We start from the raw sequence: 18377 nt of genomic DNA, 5'->3' as shown, positions 1-18377 counted from the left end.
GAAAAAGCAGCACGTCCTTTCTTGCCGCGGTTCTGCCTCTGACCTCCCATCTAAATCAATGGGAGGCAGAAAATGAATTTTTTGCTGCATTTTTTTGTCTGCTGCCCTCAATCACCGCGGGCAAAAAACGCGGCAAGATAGTGTTGGCAGGTCAAAATCTGCCTCAAAATTCGGTGCGCGGTTCCAGGCGGTCGCGGGTGCGGGCCGTCACGGGTACGTGCGGTCGCGGGTGCACGCTTGCGGACGCGCGGGAGTTTGCGGATGCGCGCGATCGGTCACGCGGGCGGTGTTTGACGGCCCTCATGACGAGAGGGGGGGGCCCCGCAGCTCACGACATTCCTTTGGTGAAAAAAACGAGCCCCGTTGCAGGGGCCTGTTTTTTTTCTACCAAAGGCAAGTCGCGGCAGTTGCCGGGCCCCTCACATCAGTACCCCTAATACCCCCCTGATGGCGGCCCTGGGTAGCATAATATAGTGCTGGACGGAGTACCTTTAACAGGCGGTGCCACGGTAGGGGGGCCCAGAAAATGTAGCTGTATGGGGCCCTGAAATTCCTGATGGCGGCCCTGAGGGGCACCATCCAACTGGTCCCCAAGCAAACCTCAACAAAAAGGGGAAGAGGCAGAGAGCACTCATGTCTTTACTTTTTAAAAGATGTGTATAACATAAAAAAACGTTATTTAAATAATATGTCATTTTCTGACCATTGCTTTTCTTTAAAGGAAATCAGAAAATCACTTATTTTTACAGATCAAGTTTTTATGTTTATCATATTTTTTAAGAATTGTTGATGTTTTTTAATTTTCCATGACATTGTATATAAAATAAACAAATACTGAAATCCTCCGCTTTTCACTCTGGCCACTGAGCCTCACAAAAGACTGACCCTTCCTGTTCTGTAGAGATCTCTTCTCGGCAGTCAACTCATTATTATCACAGGCAGTTTTACAATGAGAGGGAACACCTCTATATAGATAACATAGGTTCCACCATTGATAATAATTGATGGACACAGCTCCCCTCTTCCCCCTCCCTGCACAGTGACCTTTACACAGGTCACAAAGCATGCCTAGAACACTCTCCCATAAAAGTCAATGGGCCATCTCCAGACTATTGTCTCCTATGGTCCATGTGGCTGCTGTAAAGCATATCTCTGAATGCCGTTAACAGAGCAGAGCAGCTGCTCACGCAAGATGGCTGCCTCCATAATAATGTCCAGAATTTTTTTTTTTTAAACCTACAATCAGAAAATAAAAATAGATCAGAAGAAAACGAATATGTTTCACTATCTGGTATTCATTCCCTTTGAATCCCCAAAGTGCCTTAACTATTAAGACATGAACTACCAGAACACAAAAAATAGTAGAACATTGCTTTTATTTAATGTAGTCGACAGATTTAATTCTTTGAGAATGATATTCAGATGTAAGTATAAAATAATATATATATATATATATATATATATATATATATATATATATATATATATATATATATATATATATATATATATATATATATATATAGCTAATTTATTGATGTCAGATAGTGTTTACTGTCAGGTTTGTACATTCTGATTTGCCTGCAAGCCTTATCCATGTGAGAATCTGCAGGAAAAAAGTCAAATCCCATTGGACTTCCCTTGGCTGCTTTGATAATACTGCACCAGTAGAGTGGGACTTTCTTCTGGATGTCTGTGAATTGTATAAAGTGTTCTGTTCTGTGGCTGTATTTAGGGATAGGTCTTGGCTGCTTCCCTGAATTCTGTTTTTGATAAGTTAGCTTCAGCAGTAAAACATCTGCTGGGAACCATGCAGGCAGATATTGGGTGAGGTCATACTGCTTTCCACTGCGTTTCCTCTTTCTGTTTGTAGCTATTGAGTGTATGTGACCCTGTGGTATTTAGGAACAGCCTAGTTCCCTGAGGAACGGCTGAACCACTCTCTGTTTTTATCTCTCTCCACACAAAGCCTCCATGACGCTGAAAGAGGAAACAAAGTTGACATTAGTCAGAGGAACACAAGCAGAAAGAAAGAGCAGCTGTGGACTGAGCTGAAATGCCGGCCAAACACCCGTTTATATGGCTCTCCTGGACATCAGACTAGGGTCTAAGAACTGGTAGTGAGGGCATAATGACCTGTCTGTGAAACCCTTTTACCTATAATAGCATGGCAACTAGACGGAAATATCTAAAGCTACAAAATTTTGTAGAGCCTTAGGGTCAGTTAATAAAATGACCTCTGAGATACTTAACCAGAGCTCTTAGATACTATTTGAGTTCATGTTATTTTAGATTTTTGTTTTCGTTGGCCCTTAGGCTCTTGTATAATAAAAAAAATCGTACTATTTTCAAGATGAATGAAAGTCTACCCTGCTCCAATGTTTGTACTTGGTCTGTCACTGTCCACATTCCCCTTATAGAAATAAAAAACTTACTAGGAAAATCTAATGTCGCCTGCAGTAAATGGTTTCCTTTGTAGGAAAAGCATTTCTACATCCCGTCTGTACACACCCATAGTGTGCTAGCTCCATACAAAATGCCATTACATAAGAGCAGTAAACCAGGAGGCCATGTAAACCTTCGAAAGCGATTTTTTTTTTTTAATAATCAGTGTGTTTTGTGAAACTTTATAATTCGTTTTTATTAAAAATTATTTTTACTTTTAGAGATACAGCTGCTCTGTATCCTGTTTACAGAGCAGCTGTATCGCACACTAGGACCTGAATGCGTCAGGTCCACGGGACTGATGGGTTCAGTGTCAGTGGGTCCTGCGAGTCTCTGATACATATGATCCACCTGTTATCCAGCACATCTGAGTGAACTAAGATGTGATGGATAACAGGTGAATCCACGCAGGACCTGCTGACACTGAACCCGTCAGTCCCGCGGACCTATACCATACAGAATGCAGAGCTGCTGTATCTCAAAAAGTAAAAAGAATTTGTAATAAAAATGAATTAAAAGAAAGTTGCATAAAACACACTGATTGACCTTTTTATAAAATAAAACAAGTTTTACAAAGGATTACATAGCCTTTAAGTCTTCTTTACTGTGTAGATAAATGGGGTTCTTCTTCATTTTTAGTACTACAACCAACTTTTGTAGGCATCACTGTGGACTGCAGCAAGACTGTAGGATGGAAAGTGTCATGCCACAGCCCGTACATTGTGTCCAAAAATACAGACTCTACAGGGTTCAGGACTCTAGTAGACAAAGTTGAACCTTGCAGAGCCTATATTATTTTTACAAATGGAGGAGTGCTAAGTTATGACATTTTTTCCTACTTTAGGCACCAATGGCAGACTGAAGTAGACAGTGGTAGCACCAAGATGGAAAACCCACACAGCCTATGTACACAATGTGGGTTCCCTGATACAACCCTGCCATTGCTTGCTTATCCATACGTGTATTCAATATGTGGTACTAGCATTCATTATTCACCAAAAATATCATATGTCCCCTCATTTTCTATTGGACTGTCCTGAAAACTTGGCCATAAATGGGGCGGCACTATAAACTCTGCATTTGTATGTCATTTTAGGGGTGTTCCTGGGTCACTTGTGCAGTGATTTGGAATTGTCAGAGGTATGAAAATATATAATGTCAATTGCAAAGTAGAAACAGTCAAACTACCTCATTTGGCATGGTTTTGTACTATAGAGCTTACAGTTTAAACTTGGCAAAAGACGCTGAGAGTTAATACCGACACACAAACTAAGCGTCCCTTGTAAAACAGTCAGAGTCATTACTTTTTACGTAAACTCATTCACTATGAACATTCGTTGTTTTATGCAAAGGTTTCTACTGGTAAAATCAACAAGAGACCAATGTATCCTGTTGTAAATCCTACGTTTACACCTTACTCACACTGTGCCGTAATGTCAGGTCCTGGAGGCTTTACAAAATGTATATACTATAAATTTTCCATTAATAAAGAAAGGAAAGCACATTACTGATTTATTATAATGGACCAAAGGGCTTAGGATGCTTGGTTAAATCTAGAAGAAATCTGTATTTTCTTACCTTCCCCCGAATTGGTTCATTGGGTGTTAATCTTGAATCGTATTGATGCAAAAAGGAAATTTCTTCCTGTAATAGTTTTGGCAGCCGATTTCTCCCATTGGGAGATGCTAAAGGAACTATAAAACAGTACATGTGTTAATGACATAGAAATTCATTTTTTCAGATAATTTGGATTCATTGCATATAATTTGCTAGTAAATGAAGACGCAACAAAAAACAAATTTGCACATTAAGATCTTCTTATTAAGACATTATAAGAGATGATGTAAAGAAAATTGGCCTTAGAACTGTGAATTATACAGCAGCTAGCCTGGGTGTGTCTTCTTTTGAGCTCAGAGTGATTCTATAGGCACATAAACGATTTGTCACTTTTTATCCCTACGGCTATTTTAGAGTGTGATTCTGGAAGAAACTGCTTGTGGTGTCTATACCATAAACATACATACATTATTCGGGCAATTTAATGTCAAGCCAAATAACATGACTTTAAATCCACAGACCATGGGAAGTGGCCAGATCCAGGGGCGGACATACCATACTGTCACCCTAAAAACAGCAAAACTTAGGAGAGTTTCACATAAACACTGAGAAGACATACAAACTCCAAGATTATTTTTAGAAAACAGAAGCCAAAAATGTGGCAAACTGCACACAATTGCTCTTTTTGAAGCCACAAACTTAGTTCACAGCAACTGCATTTGCTAACCGAAGCCAGAATACGCCATGTTTTATGTCATTATTGGATGACAATCTATAAGGGACTGTATTAGTTAAAAATGTCTTGTAGACATGTGCCTCAGGCTGTGCTGTTGAAATACTTTATTAAAAAATAAAAAAATAAAATACTGTATATGTTATGGCCGTATCCTTGGCCAATGCCTTCCGCTTTCGTTACCACATACTTACCTGTCTTCGGCGTCTTCTGGCTCCCAGGCCAACGCTATGCCTCTCCCTTGGTCCATGTGCTTGCCGCCTCCCCTGCCTCTCTGCTCCTGCTGCTCTGTCTGCCACTAAAGTGCGAACGCGCTGACCCTTCCTGTCTTAAAGGACCAGCATGCGCCAATCCACCCAGCTTTCCTGATAGCTCCGTGAACAATTGTATTTAACTGCACCTGCGTCCTTAGGACAACGCTCGGAATCAGGACTGTCCTGCTGGATCCGGGACGGTTGGGAGGCATGGATATAAGTGTACTCTGTAGTTCAAACGTATGAGGCCATTCACTAATATTTAACATTTGCCTGCTGCAGTTAAAAAAAAAAGCACATGGAGTCAAACCACCCTGCAGGGAATGAATAAAAAAAATGAAATTGCATTAATTTCATTTATTTCAAATGTCTTTTTATTGGAAGTTTTATTTTATTGTAAGCTTACAGTCATTTCAGCTGCTGGCGATTTAATGCAGTTTACATATACAATGCATTAAATTAAAATCTGGAGGGTCTCTATGTGCCGCCATACAATGCTCCAATAAGTAACATATGTGGGAGATTTTCTTTCCTAGAAGCAATGCTTGTGGGGGAGAATAGCTGTAATATGACTTGCAATAGATTGTTACGATTTTTTTCCAAACTCCATATGCTTCCTTATGAAATTGGAGGAATAAAAAGGTATAGAAAGGCCTTAATACACCTCTTTGTGCATCCTTTTATGGCTCCGTAAAAAACAAAGCCACAAAACGGCGAAGTATTCGAGACTTTTTTTTCCTAGCATGTATTTCTTTGTTAAAAGTATTATGAATCCTAATTTCTATAGGACTTACACCTGATGCCGAATTTGCAGCAGTTCTCCCGTCACCTTTTCATACATGTATCTAAAAGGAGCACTCCGGGTAAAACGGATACACTGAGTTATACCTAGTGCAAGGCCTGAGGGGCGCCACATGATACTGGAATTTTTCTTTTGCGGTCTTTGAATCCCTGTGTCATGCTCCGCCCCCTCAATTCATGCACTAGGTATAACACAGTTTAGCCCTTTAATTTTTAATCACTAGATGAGTTTGGGTATGTTCACACGGGCTATTTTCAGCCGTTTTTCGGGCCGTAAACAACTCGAAAAACCTCTGAAAAACAGAGGCTGTTGTCCCTTGAAAACAGCTCCGTATTTTCAGATGTTTTTTTAAGCTTGTGAACATACCCTTTGACTCTATCTCGCCTAAAATAGTAATAGACTGGACTGTTATGCACTGTTAAGGACCTTAACATTTGAGATTAAAAAGAGGCTAAATACATATTTTGTAAAACAGCATGTAATATCCAATATATAAAATGACAGAATTTAAATACAGTAGAGCAGTAAACTGAAAATTCTGAATATCGCCATGAAAGTATGTTTTTTTTACCCAATAAAAAGACACCCACGTATCAGATGTCAAATAGGATTCGGTTTGGAAAGCAGATTTCTATCCCATCTGTTTAGTTCCTGCTGTTTTAACCCCTTTAGTACTGCTGAAAACATCTTAAATTCCATAAATAAGAGGTGAGCCTTCTTCTCAGGCACATACAAGGTTAATGTGGAAAGCAAAGATTTTTACCCTGACAGCTGCTCATATCAAGATAATGAAAACACGACATGGAAGGAATAGTTGTAGAGATACTTAATTTTGAAGTAAGGTTTTATAATCACCAGGTGTGTTGTATATTTATAGAACTGAAATGTTATTTGCAATGATAACAAGTCATTTATATAGGTCATTCTCCATTCTATTTGAGTTTTGCTTCGCTCAGTATACTTTTAAAATGCCTCTTTCTTCTTTTATCAAGCGTTTCCCCTAGTCGCCCCCCTTGTCTCTACACTGGTCAGTCACTTTACTGCTAAAATCTCTATTCAGTGAAGACAGTTCACTAAGGAATCAAGTTACAGCTGCTGTCCATAGAAGTTCTGTGGAGAGGGGAGGACAGAGCTGCTGGAGGGAGAGAGACAGACAGACCTTCTGTTTATGTTTTACTAGAATCAATCACTGGGGTGAGATATAACACTTACTAAAAACTGCAGCAGCATTATACAGGGTTATGAGGACATCATACTGCCGTAAGGAGCAGTGCAGCTGTGCATCCAGCACTGGGGTGAAAAAAAACAAGAATATAAAGCAGCAGCGTCTGTGTGTGTCTTTCTCATCTGTCTCCTTCCAGTAGCTCCTCCCTCCCCTCTCCATAGACTTCAATGGGCAGAATGTAACCTTATCCAGTGAGCTGTATTCATCTCTGCTTCACTGAATATGGGTTGTATCAATAAATTCAGTGAGTGATTAGTTCAGGAGCCAGCGGGAGAAGTGCCTGATAACTGGAGAAAGAGTCATTTTTCTCTCATAATATATAGTGCAAAGTTTCTTATATTTGCTTTACACTATTAAAGGGGTTATCCAGGGTTCTGAACATTTTGGGAGAATGGCTGCAATTGAGAAAATGTGTACGTAGCATGTGACAAAAATAGCCAAAAATTGCACCATAAACTGCATTAAAACTGTTGCATTTTTTGGTTTTGTGTTTTAAACCAAACACAGGAGTGGACACAAAAGAAAGGAGATGCATCAGCCTTTTCTTTATACCTTTTCTTTCTTTTGGATCCACTCCTGGCTTTGGTTAAAAGAAAACTGCATCAAAAAATGCATCAAAACTGTGTGTGTGATCCTGCAGATTTAATTTAATTGTATTTTCTGTACATAATTATGGGGGCAGCCACCTTGCCTGAGCTGATGTTAGCAACATTTAAAGATATGCTTTACAGCAGTCACATGGACCATAGGAAACTGTGAACAGGAGGGGACCCATTGACTTCTATGGGAGAGTTTTCAAGGTATGTTTTGTGACCTTTGCAGATGTCATTGTGCAGGGAGGGGGAGGAATAAAGCTGTGTCCATCGCTTATTCTTTACTCACACGAATATCTTTCTTGTCAATGTGCTGTCCGTTTTAATAACGAACAGCACACAGACTCATGCAGTCAATGGGGCTATTCACACATCCGTTTTATTTTTCACGGAGCGTGTTCATGGTGATAAACTCGCAACATGTTCTATTCTGGCCCATTAAAGTGTACGGGTGCGTAACAAAACTGCACAGCACATGGGTGACATCAGTGTGCTGTACCATCAGGAAGTGCTTGCTGAGGAGGAAAAAAGACAAGGAAGACGTATGCCAAACAGAAACCACACTGACGCAAAATGGGCATTCATATGAATGAAAAACGGTCTGTTTTTTGTGAATGCAAATCGGCCACGCTCCTGTGAATAGGGTCTTAGGCTAGATTCACATGAGCATCTCCGATTTACGTGCATAAAAAACACAGCGTATTTAGTGCATTTATCGTCCGTGTGCCATCAGTGTGCGTTGCGTATGGCATCAGTGTGCTTTGTGTGTGGCATGCATTTTTCACGTCCGTGCAAGCAATTAATTTGTTTCATTCTCTGCATTTCCTTATCAACTGATGCGTGAAACACGGACAGCACGTCGATGTCGTCCGTGTGATGTCCATGGTTTTCACGCCCCCGTAGACTTCAATGGGCGACAAGGTGTGCAAAAATGCACCAATGTAGGGCATGCAGTGAGTTTCACGCAATGGACACTCACTGCGTGAAAACTCTGTGCTGTCAGTTATTTTAACGGACAGCACACGGATGAGTATTACGCTCATCTGAATGAGCCCTTACTGTCAATGGTGGATCCTGTTATATCTATATAGACCGTTCATTGTAATCTGTGTGTGATAATAATTAGATGACTGCTGAGAAATTATCTCTACAGAACAGGAGGTTTCAGTCTATTGTGAGGCTCAGTCCCAAAGTTAAAACTGTAAGATTTTAGGATTATTTTTTAAAATAGATAATGACATAGAAAAGGTAAAAAAAAACAACAAAAAGTGTTAAAAAATATGTTTAACATAAAAATCTGTCGTAAACAATAGGTCATTATCTGATGACACATTCCCTTTAAATCAAGAACATACTAGAGATGACCGAATTGATTTACCCGTTTCGCCAATTTGTTGGTCCACAGAGTAAAATAGGAGAATTAGTACGCCAAAAGGCAAATCCCAAACATGATTAATCAATTTGTCAATGCATCCTAATGGATGACTTATCAGGCAAATTGGCAAAACTCAAATCCAATACATTTGCTTATCTCTAATGTAGATATAACTGATATGAAAACTATTATAATAAGCACTACAAAATAGTTGAAATAATATAGTAAACCTACAAAACGCTGGACAAGACATAATGACCTATGAAGTGCTGTCTATTAGTTATCAACGTTCTTTGTTATAATAAGATATGTGGCTTACCTATTCCATGCAAAGGTGATTTATGTGGGTTGCAGGCATGTCGATTTTGAGGACTAGAATAATTCATATTGCTGAAGTCACTTCTTTGCGTAGTCATCAGATCGTAAGTAGGTTTGTGAAGATTTAGATTTTCTTCATGGCTTGGCCACCACTCCGCCTTACCAACAAAAAGAGGAAATGGAGAACATATTGCTGATATAACATTTTACCTATACTACTTGTACCTCCTTATTCAAAGCAATGATTCCCTTAATAAAAAGACAAAATGGTTAATTTCTCTGGCCGCTACATTGAACACTTCGGTGGTGGAGTCTGGATTGAAAACTTATGCCCCTGTGGTATACCAGGCATACAAGAGACTCTTAAATGAAAATGGTTGTTTTTAATGCTAGAAAGATAAAAATTACACACCAATATTATCTCTACAATGGAATAAAGCCTAATCTGTGATTATTGTAATGCAGTACTGTGACAGCAATGATATGAAAAGGTGATGACTAAAGAAATATCTTATCATGGTAATTTTTCATAAGGGAGCCTACGGACTCCTTAAAAATGTTGTCCACATTGGACAATCCCTTTTTGTTAGAAAGCTCAACAAAAAGCTGATCATAAGGTGTACTGCTTCTGAGACTTCAACAAAAACATCACAGGGTGTCCTGCTCCTGAGACACCAGTTTTCAGCTGTAATATGTAGGAGAACCTAGCAGCAAATGTTCAATTTCCCTGCAGCACCACCACAGGGTGAATTAAGCATTACATAGTTCTCATTAAAAATAGAATGGACGGACATGTCGGGTCCTCCAGGGCAAGAGAAGTTCTTTGTATTTGAACACTGAGGGATAAGCCCTATAAGTAAATAGATCTACACTAAATTTCATATATAGGCACCAAAACTTGACAGTGTTAAATGACCAAGAAAGTTTAAGTATATAAAAAACATGATTTTTATTGGGACACAGGTTAGGAATAACAACAATAGAATAAAAAGAGGGGGGGGGTAATAAAAAGGAGAGTCCAAACAGATAAGCGAATACTGAGTGGGCTAGTGGAAATAACGCCTATACCATGGAATGATACAGTGTAAATTGTCTGCAAGAGTTAGCCAAAAAGAATGTATAAGGACAAAACAGGTTTGTCCGGCGAAGTAGAGGTACAATGTAAAGGCACAATGGCGGAATAGTTAAAATAAAAACAGGTAAATACAGATGCAGATGAACAATGGGGTAACCAGGTGAAATATGCCAGGAGCCCACTTACACACTTCTTTGTATTTGTAGTCTCTCTGCAATCTGGCTAATAGATGAAGGTCCTGAAAGGGGACTCTCCTTTAATAATATTTTAGAATTCCCAAATATGTTATTTTAATATGGGTTTTTTAAACCAGACAACCCATTTAAAGGGTTATTCCAATCTAAGACATTTATGCCATTAATGTCTGATAGACGCGGTTCCCAACTCTGGGACCCACAACTAACTCCAGAACAGGGGTCGCCCGACACTTGTCCCGCATGGTGAGCCGCCCGTCGGCAGCTACATCCAGGAGAGGTGGCCACGCACCTCTCCATTACTTCCTATAGAAGTTACAGAAACAGCCGACTAAGTGGGACATGCACCTATCAGACATTTATGGCATATGCCATGGATATGCCATAAATGTCTTAGATGGGAATACCCCTTTACGCAGTGAGTGACCAACACAAAACTAGGCTCACTGCAGTTCTTACGTCTGAAAATGGCCCCATAACCTAAAACAAACATCAATATCCTGATACCTGAATTCTGACATCCCTACATCTTTGGCTTATTCCATTGTAATGTATACTAGCTGTTCTTCTTGCTCTCTTTATATTCAACTATATTTTTCTCTACTCTGTGATATGGTGGATGATAACCCTAATCATAGTGCTAAAGTGATAATAGAAGGACTATCAACCAATTAAATAGGAGAAGCCAAGGTTCTGTTTGATATAATGGGAATATCGCCAATGTAAGCTTTGATAAAAACACAAAAGGCCGTATGAAATTTGATTATCTGCATTTGTTTCCTTTGTTTTTACAGGAGAAAAGCCAAAATCATTATTTATGTTTATTTTGTTAGACAAACTAAATGTGAGAATGAAACAACCAAGACTGACATAACACAATACAAAATCTATGCTCGAATTTACATAACAGTTGATTTAAAACAGAATGTTTAACAGCTAAAATAGCAATAAAAAATCCCAATAGGTGCAGGTTAAGGAGAGACTACAAGATGCCCCTAAAGAGTTACATACACTACAGTAAGGCCTCATGCACATGACCGTGGTGTTTTTCTGGTCCGCAAATTCCAGGACCGTGTTCCGTGAAATGTCCTCCGCAGTTCATCCGTATGTAATCCGCAGTTCATCCGTATGTAATCCGCAAAATGCGGATATAAAAAAAAAAAGACTAGGTAAAACAGGATGACGACAGAACTCATTCCCGGTCGTCGCCTAGCAACACTTCCGCAAATCCGCAAACTGCGGTTGACACACGGAGGTGTACCCGCATTTTCCACGGGCCCATTGACTTCTATGGGCATGTCCGCATCGAATTTGCGGGCCGTAATAAGACATGTCCTGAGTTTCTGCGGCACGGATTTGCGGACATGCGGAGACCCGTGAAAACAGGGATTGTGTGTATGGGCCCATAGAAATGAATGGGTCCGCAATTCTCCCGTGGATTTGCGGGGGAATTGCGGACGCAAAAACACGTTCGTGTGAATGGGGCCTAACCCTGTATATTGTTTTTCTCATGGAGAACGTCCAACATTTTCTAAAATCTATCAACATTTCTGTCATTACGAATTCATCTGGTAGTATGTTCCATAACTTTTACAGTTCTGACAATAAAGTTACCCTCTTGTATATGTCTATATGCAGGCACAGGAGAGCCCCCTCTGTCATAAGTTCTTTTCCTATCTTTATACCTGTGAGCTGACTATCCCATGCTCAGGAATCATTTTGCTTTGGGGGAAGCAGCTGATGAGACTTCATTTCCTCTACAGCATCGAAATGAAGCATAACAAGGCGCTTAATAAAATCTGTGAACTGCATGCCACATATTTCGTCCTGCAGAGCAATAAATACATTTTTTAGCGGCTCTTTTCTCTGCTTGAAGGGGAATGTGAACGGTTAGTCTTAGGATCTAGCATAGGCTCCGGTGATATTTTTGCAATCAAAAATACAGGAACCCTAACGAAAACCTGAGTCAGTGGGATCCGTCAGAAGTTGTTTGATAACAGATCTGTCGTAGCTATAATGGCTCCGTTATGTACAGAAGCTTTGATGCTAATGTGAACAGAGCAGCACAGGGGCTCGGTGGTAAACACTGTTACCTTGCAGCACTGGGGTCCTGGGTTTGAATTCGACCAGGGACAGCATCTGCATGGAATACAGGCACTGTTTACAGCAGCTTGTATTCTCTGAATGAAGCAAACAGAGGGACCTGTCACAATACCCTTCAGCGCACTATGACAGGCTTCCTGCTAACTATAGTGACATGATATGGAATGCTGTAAACTATACCATTATTCTTCTGTCCGTGCCTGAAATATTACTTAAATCACTAATTTAGGCCCCATTCACATGACAGTATTTTTCATCAGTAATTACTGACAGTAATTTCGGACCCATTCATTTCTTTTGCCCACGGACACCTTTCAGTATTTTTACTGATGGGTGTCCGCGATGAAAAAATCATAGAACCTGTCCTATTCTTGTCAGTAATTACGGCAAGGGCTCCCCCATAGAAGTCTATGAGAGCTTCCAGTAAATATGGATGGCTACTGATGTGCATCCGTATACCATCCGTATTTACTGAAGCATTGCTAGGCAACATGTTGATGACATAATTTGCAACCTCCCTCTTTTTGTAGGATCCGTATATACGGATGGAATACGGTTGCAATATGGACCATATTTACGGACACCCTTCCGTATATACTGATGCAATACAGATGCCTACTGATCCGTATTTACTGACAGTATTTCGGGATAGATGAAAATACTGTGTGCATGGGGCCATGCAATAGACATATTTTAAAGGGGTTGTTTGGAATTTAAGAAATAAAGTTGGTAAAATAAAATAAAAACTTCACCTGTTCAATCCCTACTGCTCCAAGGCTGTTGCTCGCCCCCGCCAGTCTTTGTTTACCTGCCCGGCAGTAATGACGTGCAGTTCATGCACCTGACCACTGCTGCCAATCACTGGCCTCAGTGGTCTTTATGCTAGCATTACCGCTATGGCCAGTGGTTGGCTGCAGAAGTCCCGTTCATGAACGCCGCCACGTAATCACTGCAGGGAAATCAACAAAAAAAAATGGTGAATCCTGGAAAATGACGTTAAAGGGGTATTCCCATCTAACACATTTCTGCCATATCCACATGCCATAAATGTCTGATAGATGTGGGTCCTAGCTCTGGGACCCGCATCAACATCAAGGTGCATGGTGCGGCAGTTGCCGACTCTCTCCATTCTGTTGAATGGGAGTTACGGATATAGCCGAGCAGGCGTAAGCACAAGTCTTCTCTCCAGTAGTCCCTGCCTGGAATCTGCGGCCAGTGGCCGCCGCACAAAGCAGCCCCTGTTCGCTATATAGATTTCAGTCTCAGAGCTGGGACCCGCATCTCTCAGACATTTATGCCATAAATGTCTAAGATGGGGAAACCCCTTTAAAGTGGTATTAATAAAACCCACACCCATTTTTAGGGCTGAATGTTTAGTCATAAGCAGCTTTGGTTATATCAAATACTATATCAAATCAGAATGGAATGTGACACAGCAAAAGCTTCTAGTAATAGCTGGCACTTACCTGCCTGTGTTTGGTGTTAGAGGTTAACATGCACGTTATAGGCTCGTTCAGAAACCTGACATTGTCTCGAATGAACTTAGCGTGGTATGGATGAGGCATGTTGTTTCGGTTTGGTGACCTTGGATGCAGTGGTGGATTATCAGTCTTGAATAGAACAGGAAGGCTGATTTTACTTTGATCCAAACTGATGTCAAATAACTTTTCATTAAATATTCTGTATGTGTTTGGCCTGTTGACAAGAACAATGAGCTTAAAGAATTACAGGAGAGTCCCATAAATAATAAAACAGGAGTCACAGATGCAGCGTTGCTCACTAATAAGGCCCTCTTTACATCACGTTTATGAACTACGTTTATCGTGCGCCTTGGGAATGCTCCTGACGTACACGATTAATGTGTCCATAGGGTTCCATTAGCCCAACGTATGCCAAATGAGTGTCCTTTTAGCCTCTGCCAGGCTAGTATACGTCGGTACAACTTTTTTTATGAAGAATTAAACAGCGTAGTAGACTATGCTATTCCATCCTGAGGGATCCCGCCAAAAAATATATTTTTTTTACATGGGAGCCTAAGGGTGACGGATGCCACTCTATGGCATCCGTCACAGTTATAAGTCTAATGTATACAATGGAAAGCTCCAGTGACATAACTGACCATATATGGACAGTTATGTCGCTGGAGCTTACTGCACAACCACTCTGCCCGGGGACTCTGGTGCAGGGGAAGAACTCCTGACGTCTCTGTCCATATACGGACAGTGACATCAGGAGCTTCCCCAGAGTCCCTGGGTGATGTATTCCAGGCCTTAATAGAAAAACTTTGAGAGGCCCTGTCTTAGAACATGCTAACTCAGAAATGGCTAAATGCAAGTTTACTTTGCTTCTTTTCTCATGTCCCTGATTCATTTTTTTAGCCTAGGGCCACAGTCATGTTGTATGCTGGTTATTTTTCACTGGCTATCTGGCAGGCTACACAATTGTAATATACAGCTCACAGGGAGGCAACATGATGTATCAAGAATTAGGCAATATACAATATATCCCTGTATATTCAAAAGCAATCTTCAGAAATCTGCAGAGTGGGTCTAATGCACAAATATGCCATCTGCACAGCAGGGCAACCAAAAAGGGTTTTTCTCCAAACTCACAGAATTACTCAGAACTTGTTCACTTCACCCTCTCCCATTAGGGTCCTTCCAGAAGAGAGGGCTATTGTGACCCGCGGGCCAATTCTCCCCTCTTTAATTTACTAATGTTGTAATGCCTGTGGAGAAGCGAAACCTGTCCAAATGTGCACCCCTCAGGAGAATGTGGCATATTAGCAACTTGTATTGACCTCCTTCTCCATTGGCCTCTTCAGGTAGACTGCTGGTAAGTTTGCCATACTTGCTAGCCTTCCTTGATTTTCTGGGAGTCTTCTAAAAAATTAAACCTTCTGGATCCCCAGAAGGGCAGGAAAGCACCAAGTCAGGACTCTGTACAGCTGCAGTCGTCACTTTCTACTCTGCAGAACAGAACATTTCGCCAGATTATATCAGCGGCGGTAGATGAAGTGACAAGTGTGAGGCCACCTCTTGGCTGCTCACGGGTGACTTCCTGGTGAACAAAAACACTGGAATAAGAAGGTGAGTGATTTTTTTATTTAAAGTCGTTTTCCAAGAATCCTAAATTCTCACCTATCTACAGGATAGGTAATAATTTTCTGATTGCAGGGGGCCCCACAGGTCGTGAGGACGGGGTCCCGTACTCAGCTGTTTCCATTGGCTCCATAGACTTTGTCCTCCTCACTGCAGTCGAGCTGTGAGAAGTAACGGGGGGTTCAGGAGCCACATTCTCTCAATCGGTGGGAGTTCCCAGCGATCATAAAATGATCACCTATCTTGTAGATGTGTGAGAATTTAGTATTCTGGGAAAACCCCTTTAAGCATTGTACTCTTTATAGGGACACTGTGCTCTTTATAGGGACACTGTGCTCTTTATAGGGTCACTGTACTCTTTATAGGGACACTGTACTCTTTATAGGGACACTGTGCTCTTTATAGGGACACTGTGCTCTTTATAGGGTCACTGTACTCTTTATAGGGACACTGTACTCTTTATAGGGACACTGTACTCTTTATAGGGACACTGTACTCTTTATAGGGACACTGTGCTCTTTATAGGGTCACTGTACTCTTTATAGGGACACTGTTAATAGCACTGTTAATAGGGACACTGTCTGGCAGTGTAATGGGGACATTATTTTTTTGGGGGGGGGGGGGGAATCAGCCAATGTTTTTTTTGGGGACATTCTGTTTAAAGGGCACCATGGCTTTGTTAATGGGGGTACTCTAGCTCTGTCTATGGGACACTCTGTCATTATGGGGGCTTGGCAGAAATCCTAGGGCACGGGTATGTTTTAAAAACTCCATCTACAGTCTCCCTGAAATCCACTTCTGAAATACGGGTGAGCACTTGATTATTCATACATCTATGAGCTCTCCCTGACAGTACAATGTAACATATTCAGCTCCTAAACCCAAAGTAGTGAAGGGAGCGCGGACTTGACTGCGGTGGTGGCCGGACTTACAACACGTGATCTTGCACTTTCTTCTTTCTTGCCATGAACATCTCCATAGTTTGGTACATGGTGGCGCAGCTGCAGGCGGCCCAGCACTCCCGGGAAATCACAGCGCTCCACTGATATAATATCGCGTTCTCATCGCCTGGCAACCACTCCACGCGCATGCGCGAAGTCATTTCCTTTGCGTCTCTGGACTTGCTGTGTAACTGAATAGAGGTAAAATGTATTGTATCACCACACACATCGCGGTGAACGGATGTAATGTAACGAGTCTACTGCACAATACAACTCAGCAAGAGTCACAGGCAGTTATAACGTCAATGTTATTATAACTTTTATATATATATATATATAATATATATATATATATACATACATACACAGGTAACTAAGAAAGACTGGGCCCCATAGCAAACTTTTAACAGGGCCCCCTTTCCCCTGGGTGCCACACAACCCCCCCCCCCCTTGTACATAGTGCCTCCCTGTAGATTCTGCCACACAGCGCCCTTTGTAGATAGCGGAATACACATCCCCCTGTAGATAGTGCCACACAGCCTCCCGTAGATAGCGCCATACAACCCCCCTGTAGATAGCACCATACAGCCCCCCTATAGATAGTGCCATACAGCCCCCTGTAGATAGCGCCATACAGCCCCCCTGTAGATGGTGCCATACAGCCCCTCCCTGTATATAGCGCCATACAGCCCCCCTGTAGATGGCGGCATACAGCCCCCCAGTAGATAGAGCCATACAGCCCCCCTGTAGATCATTCCATACAGCCCCCCTGTAGATAGCGCCATACAGCCCCCCTGTAGATCGTTCCATACAGACCCCCTGTAGATAGCGCCATACAGCCCCCCTGTAGATAGCGCCATACAGCCCCCCTGTAGATCATTCCATACAGCCCCCCTGTAGATAGCGCCATACAGCCGCCTGTAGATCATGCCATACAGCCCCCTGTAGATAGAGCCATACAGCCCCCCTGCAGATAGCGCTATACAGCCCCCTGTAGATAGCGCCATACAGCCCCCCCTGCAGATAGCGTTATACAGCCCCCCTGTAGATAGCACCATACAGCCCCCTCCCTGTAGATAGAGCCATACAACCCCCCTGTAGATAGCGCCATACAGCCCCCCTGTAGATCGTTCCATACAGCCCCCTGTAGATAGCTCCATACAGCCCCCCTGTAGATAGCTCCATACAGCCCCCCTGTAGATAGTGCCATACAGCCCCCCTGTAGATCGTGCCATACAGCCCCCTGTAGATAGAGCCATACAGCCCCCCTGCAGATAGCGCTATACAGCCCCCTGTAGATTGCGCCATACAGCCCCCCCCCTGCAGATAGCGCTATACAGCCCCCCTGTAGATAGCACCATACAGCCCCCTCCCTGTAGATAGCACCATACAACCCCCCTGTAGGTAGCGCCATACAGCCCCCCTGTAGATCGTTCCATACAGCCCCCTGTAGATAGCTCCATACAGCCCCCTGTAGATAGCTCCATACAGCCCCCCTGTAGATAGCGCCATACAGCCCCCTGTAGATCGTGCCATACAGCCCCCCTGTAGATAGCGCCATACAGCCCCCTGTAGATCGTGCCATACAGCCCCCTGTAGATAGCTCCATACGGCCCCCTGTACATAATGCCATACAGCCCCCCCTGTACATAACGCCATGC

General features: G+C 42.1%; 1 protein-coding gene across 1 annotated transcript; it reads right to left on the bottom strand.

The window, feature by feature from the left end:
- Positions 1 to 1529: 1529 nt before the first annotated feature.
- CIMIP6 (ciliary microtubule inner protein 6) lies at positions 1530 to 16812 on the bottom strand. Its single transcript, XM_075864516.1, is given in 6 exon segments — positions 1530 to 1872; positions 1875 to 1980; positions 4024 to 4139; positions 9304 to 9460; positions 14141 to 14369; positions 16708 to 16812. Coding segments are annotated over 6 exon segments (756 nt in total). The 5' UTR covers positions 16767 to 16812; the 3' UTR covers positions 1530 to 1783.
- Positions 16813 to 18377: the final 1565 nt, after the last annotated feature.

This window comes from Rhinoderma darwinii, chromosome 4 (genome assembly GCF_050947455.1).
Source record: "Rhinoderma darwinii isolate aRhiDar2 chromosome 4, aRhiDar2.hap1, whole genome shotgun sequence".
In the NCBI taxonomy this organism is placed as follows: Eukaryota; Metazoa; Chordata; class Amphibia; order Anura; family Rhinodermatidae; genus Rhinoderma; species Rhinoderma darwinii.
Note: the sequence above shows the minus strand (reverse complement) of the source record. Positions and strands in the feature narration are given on the sequence as shown.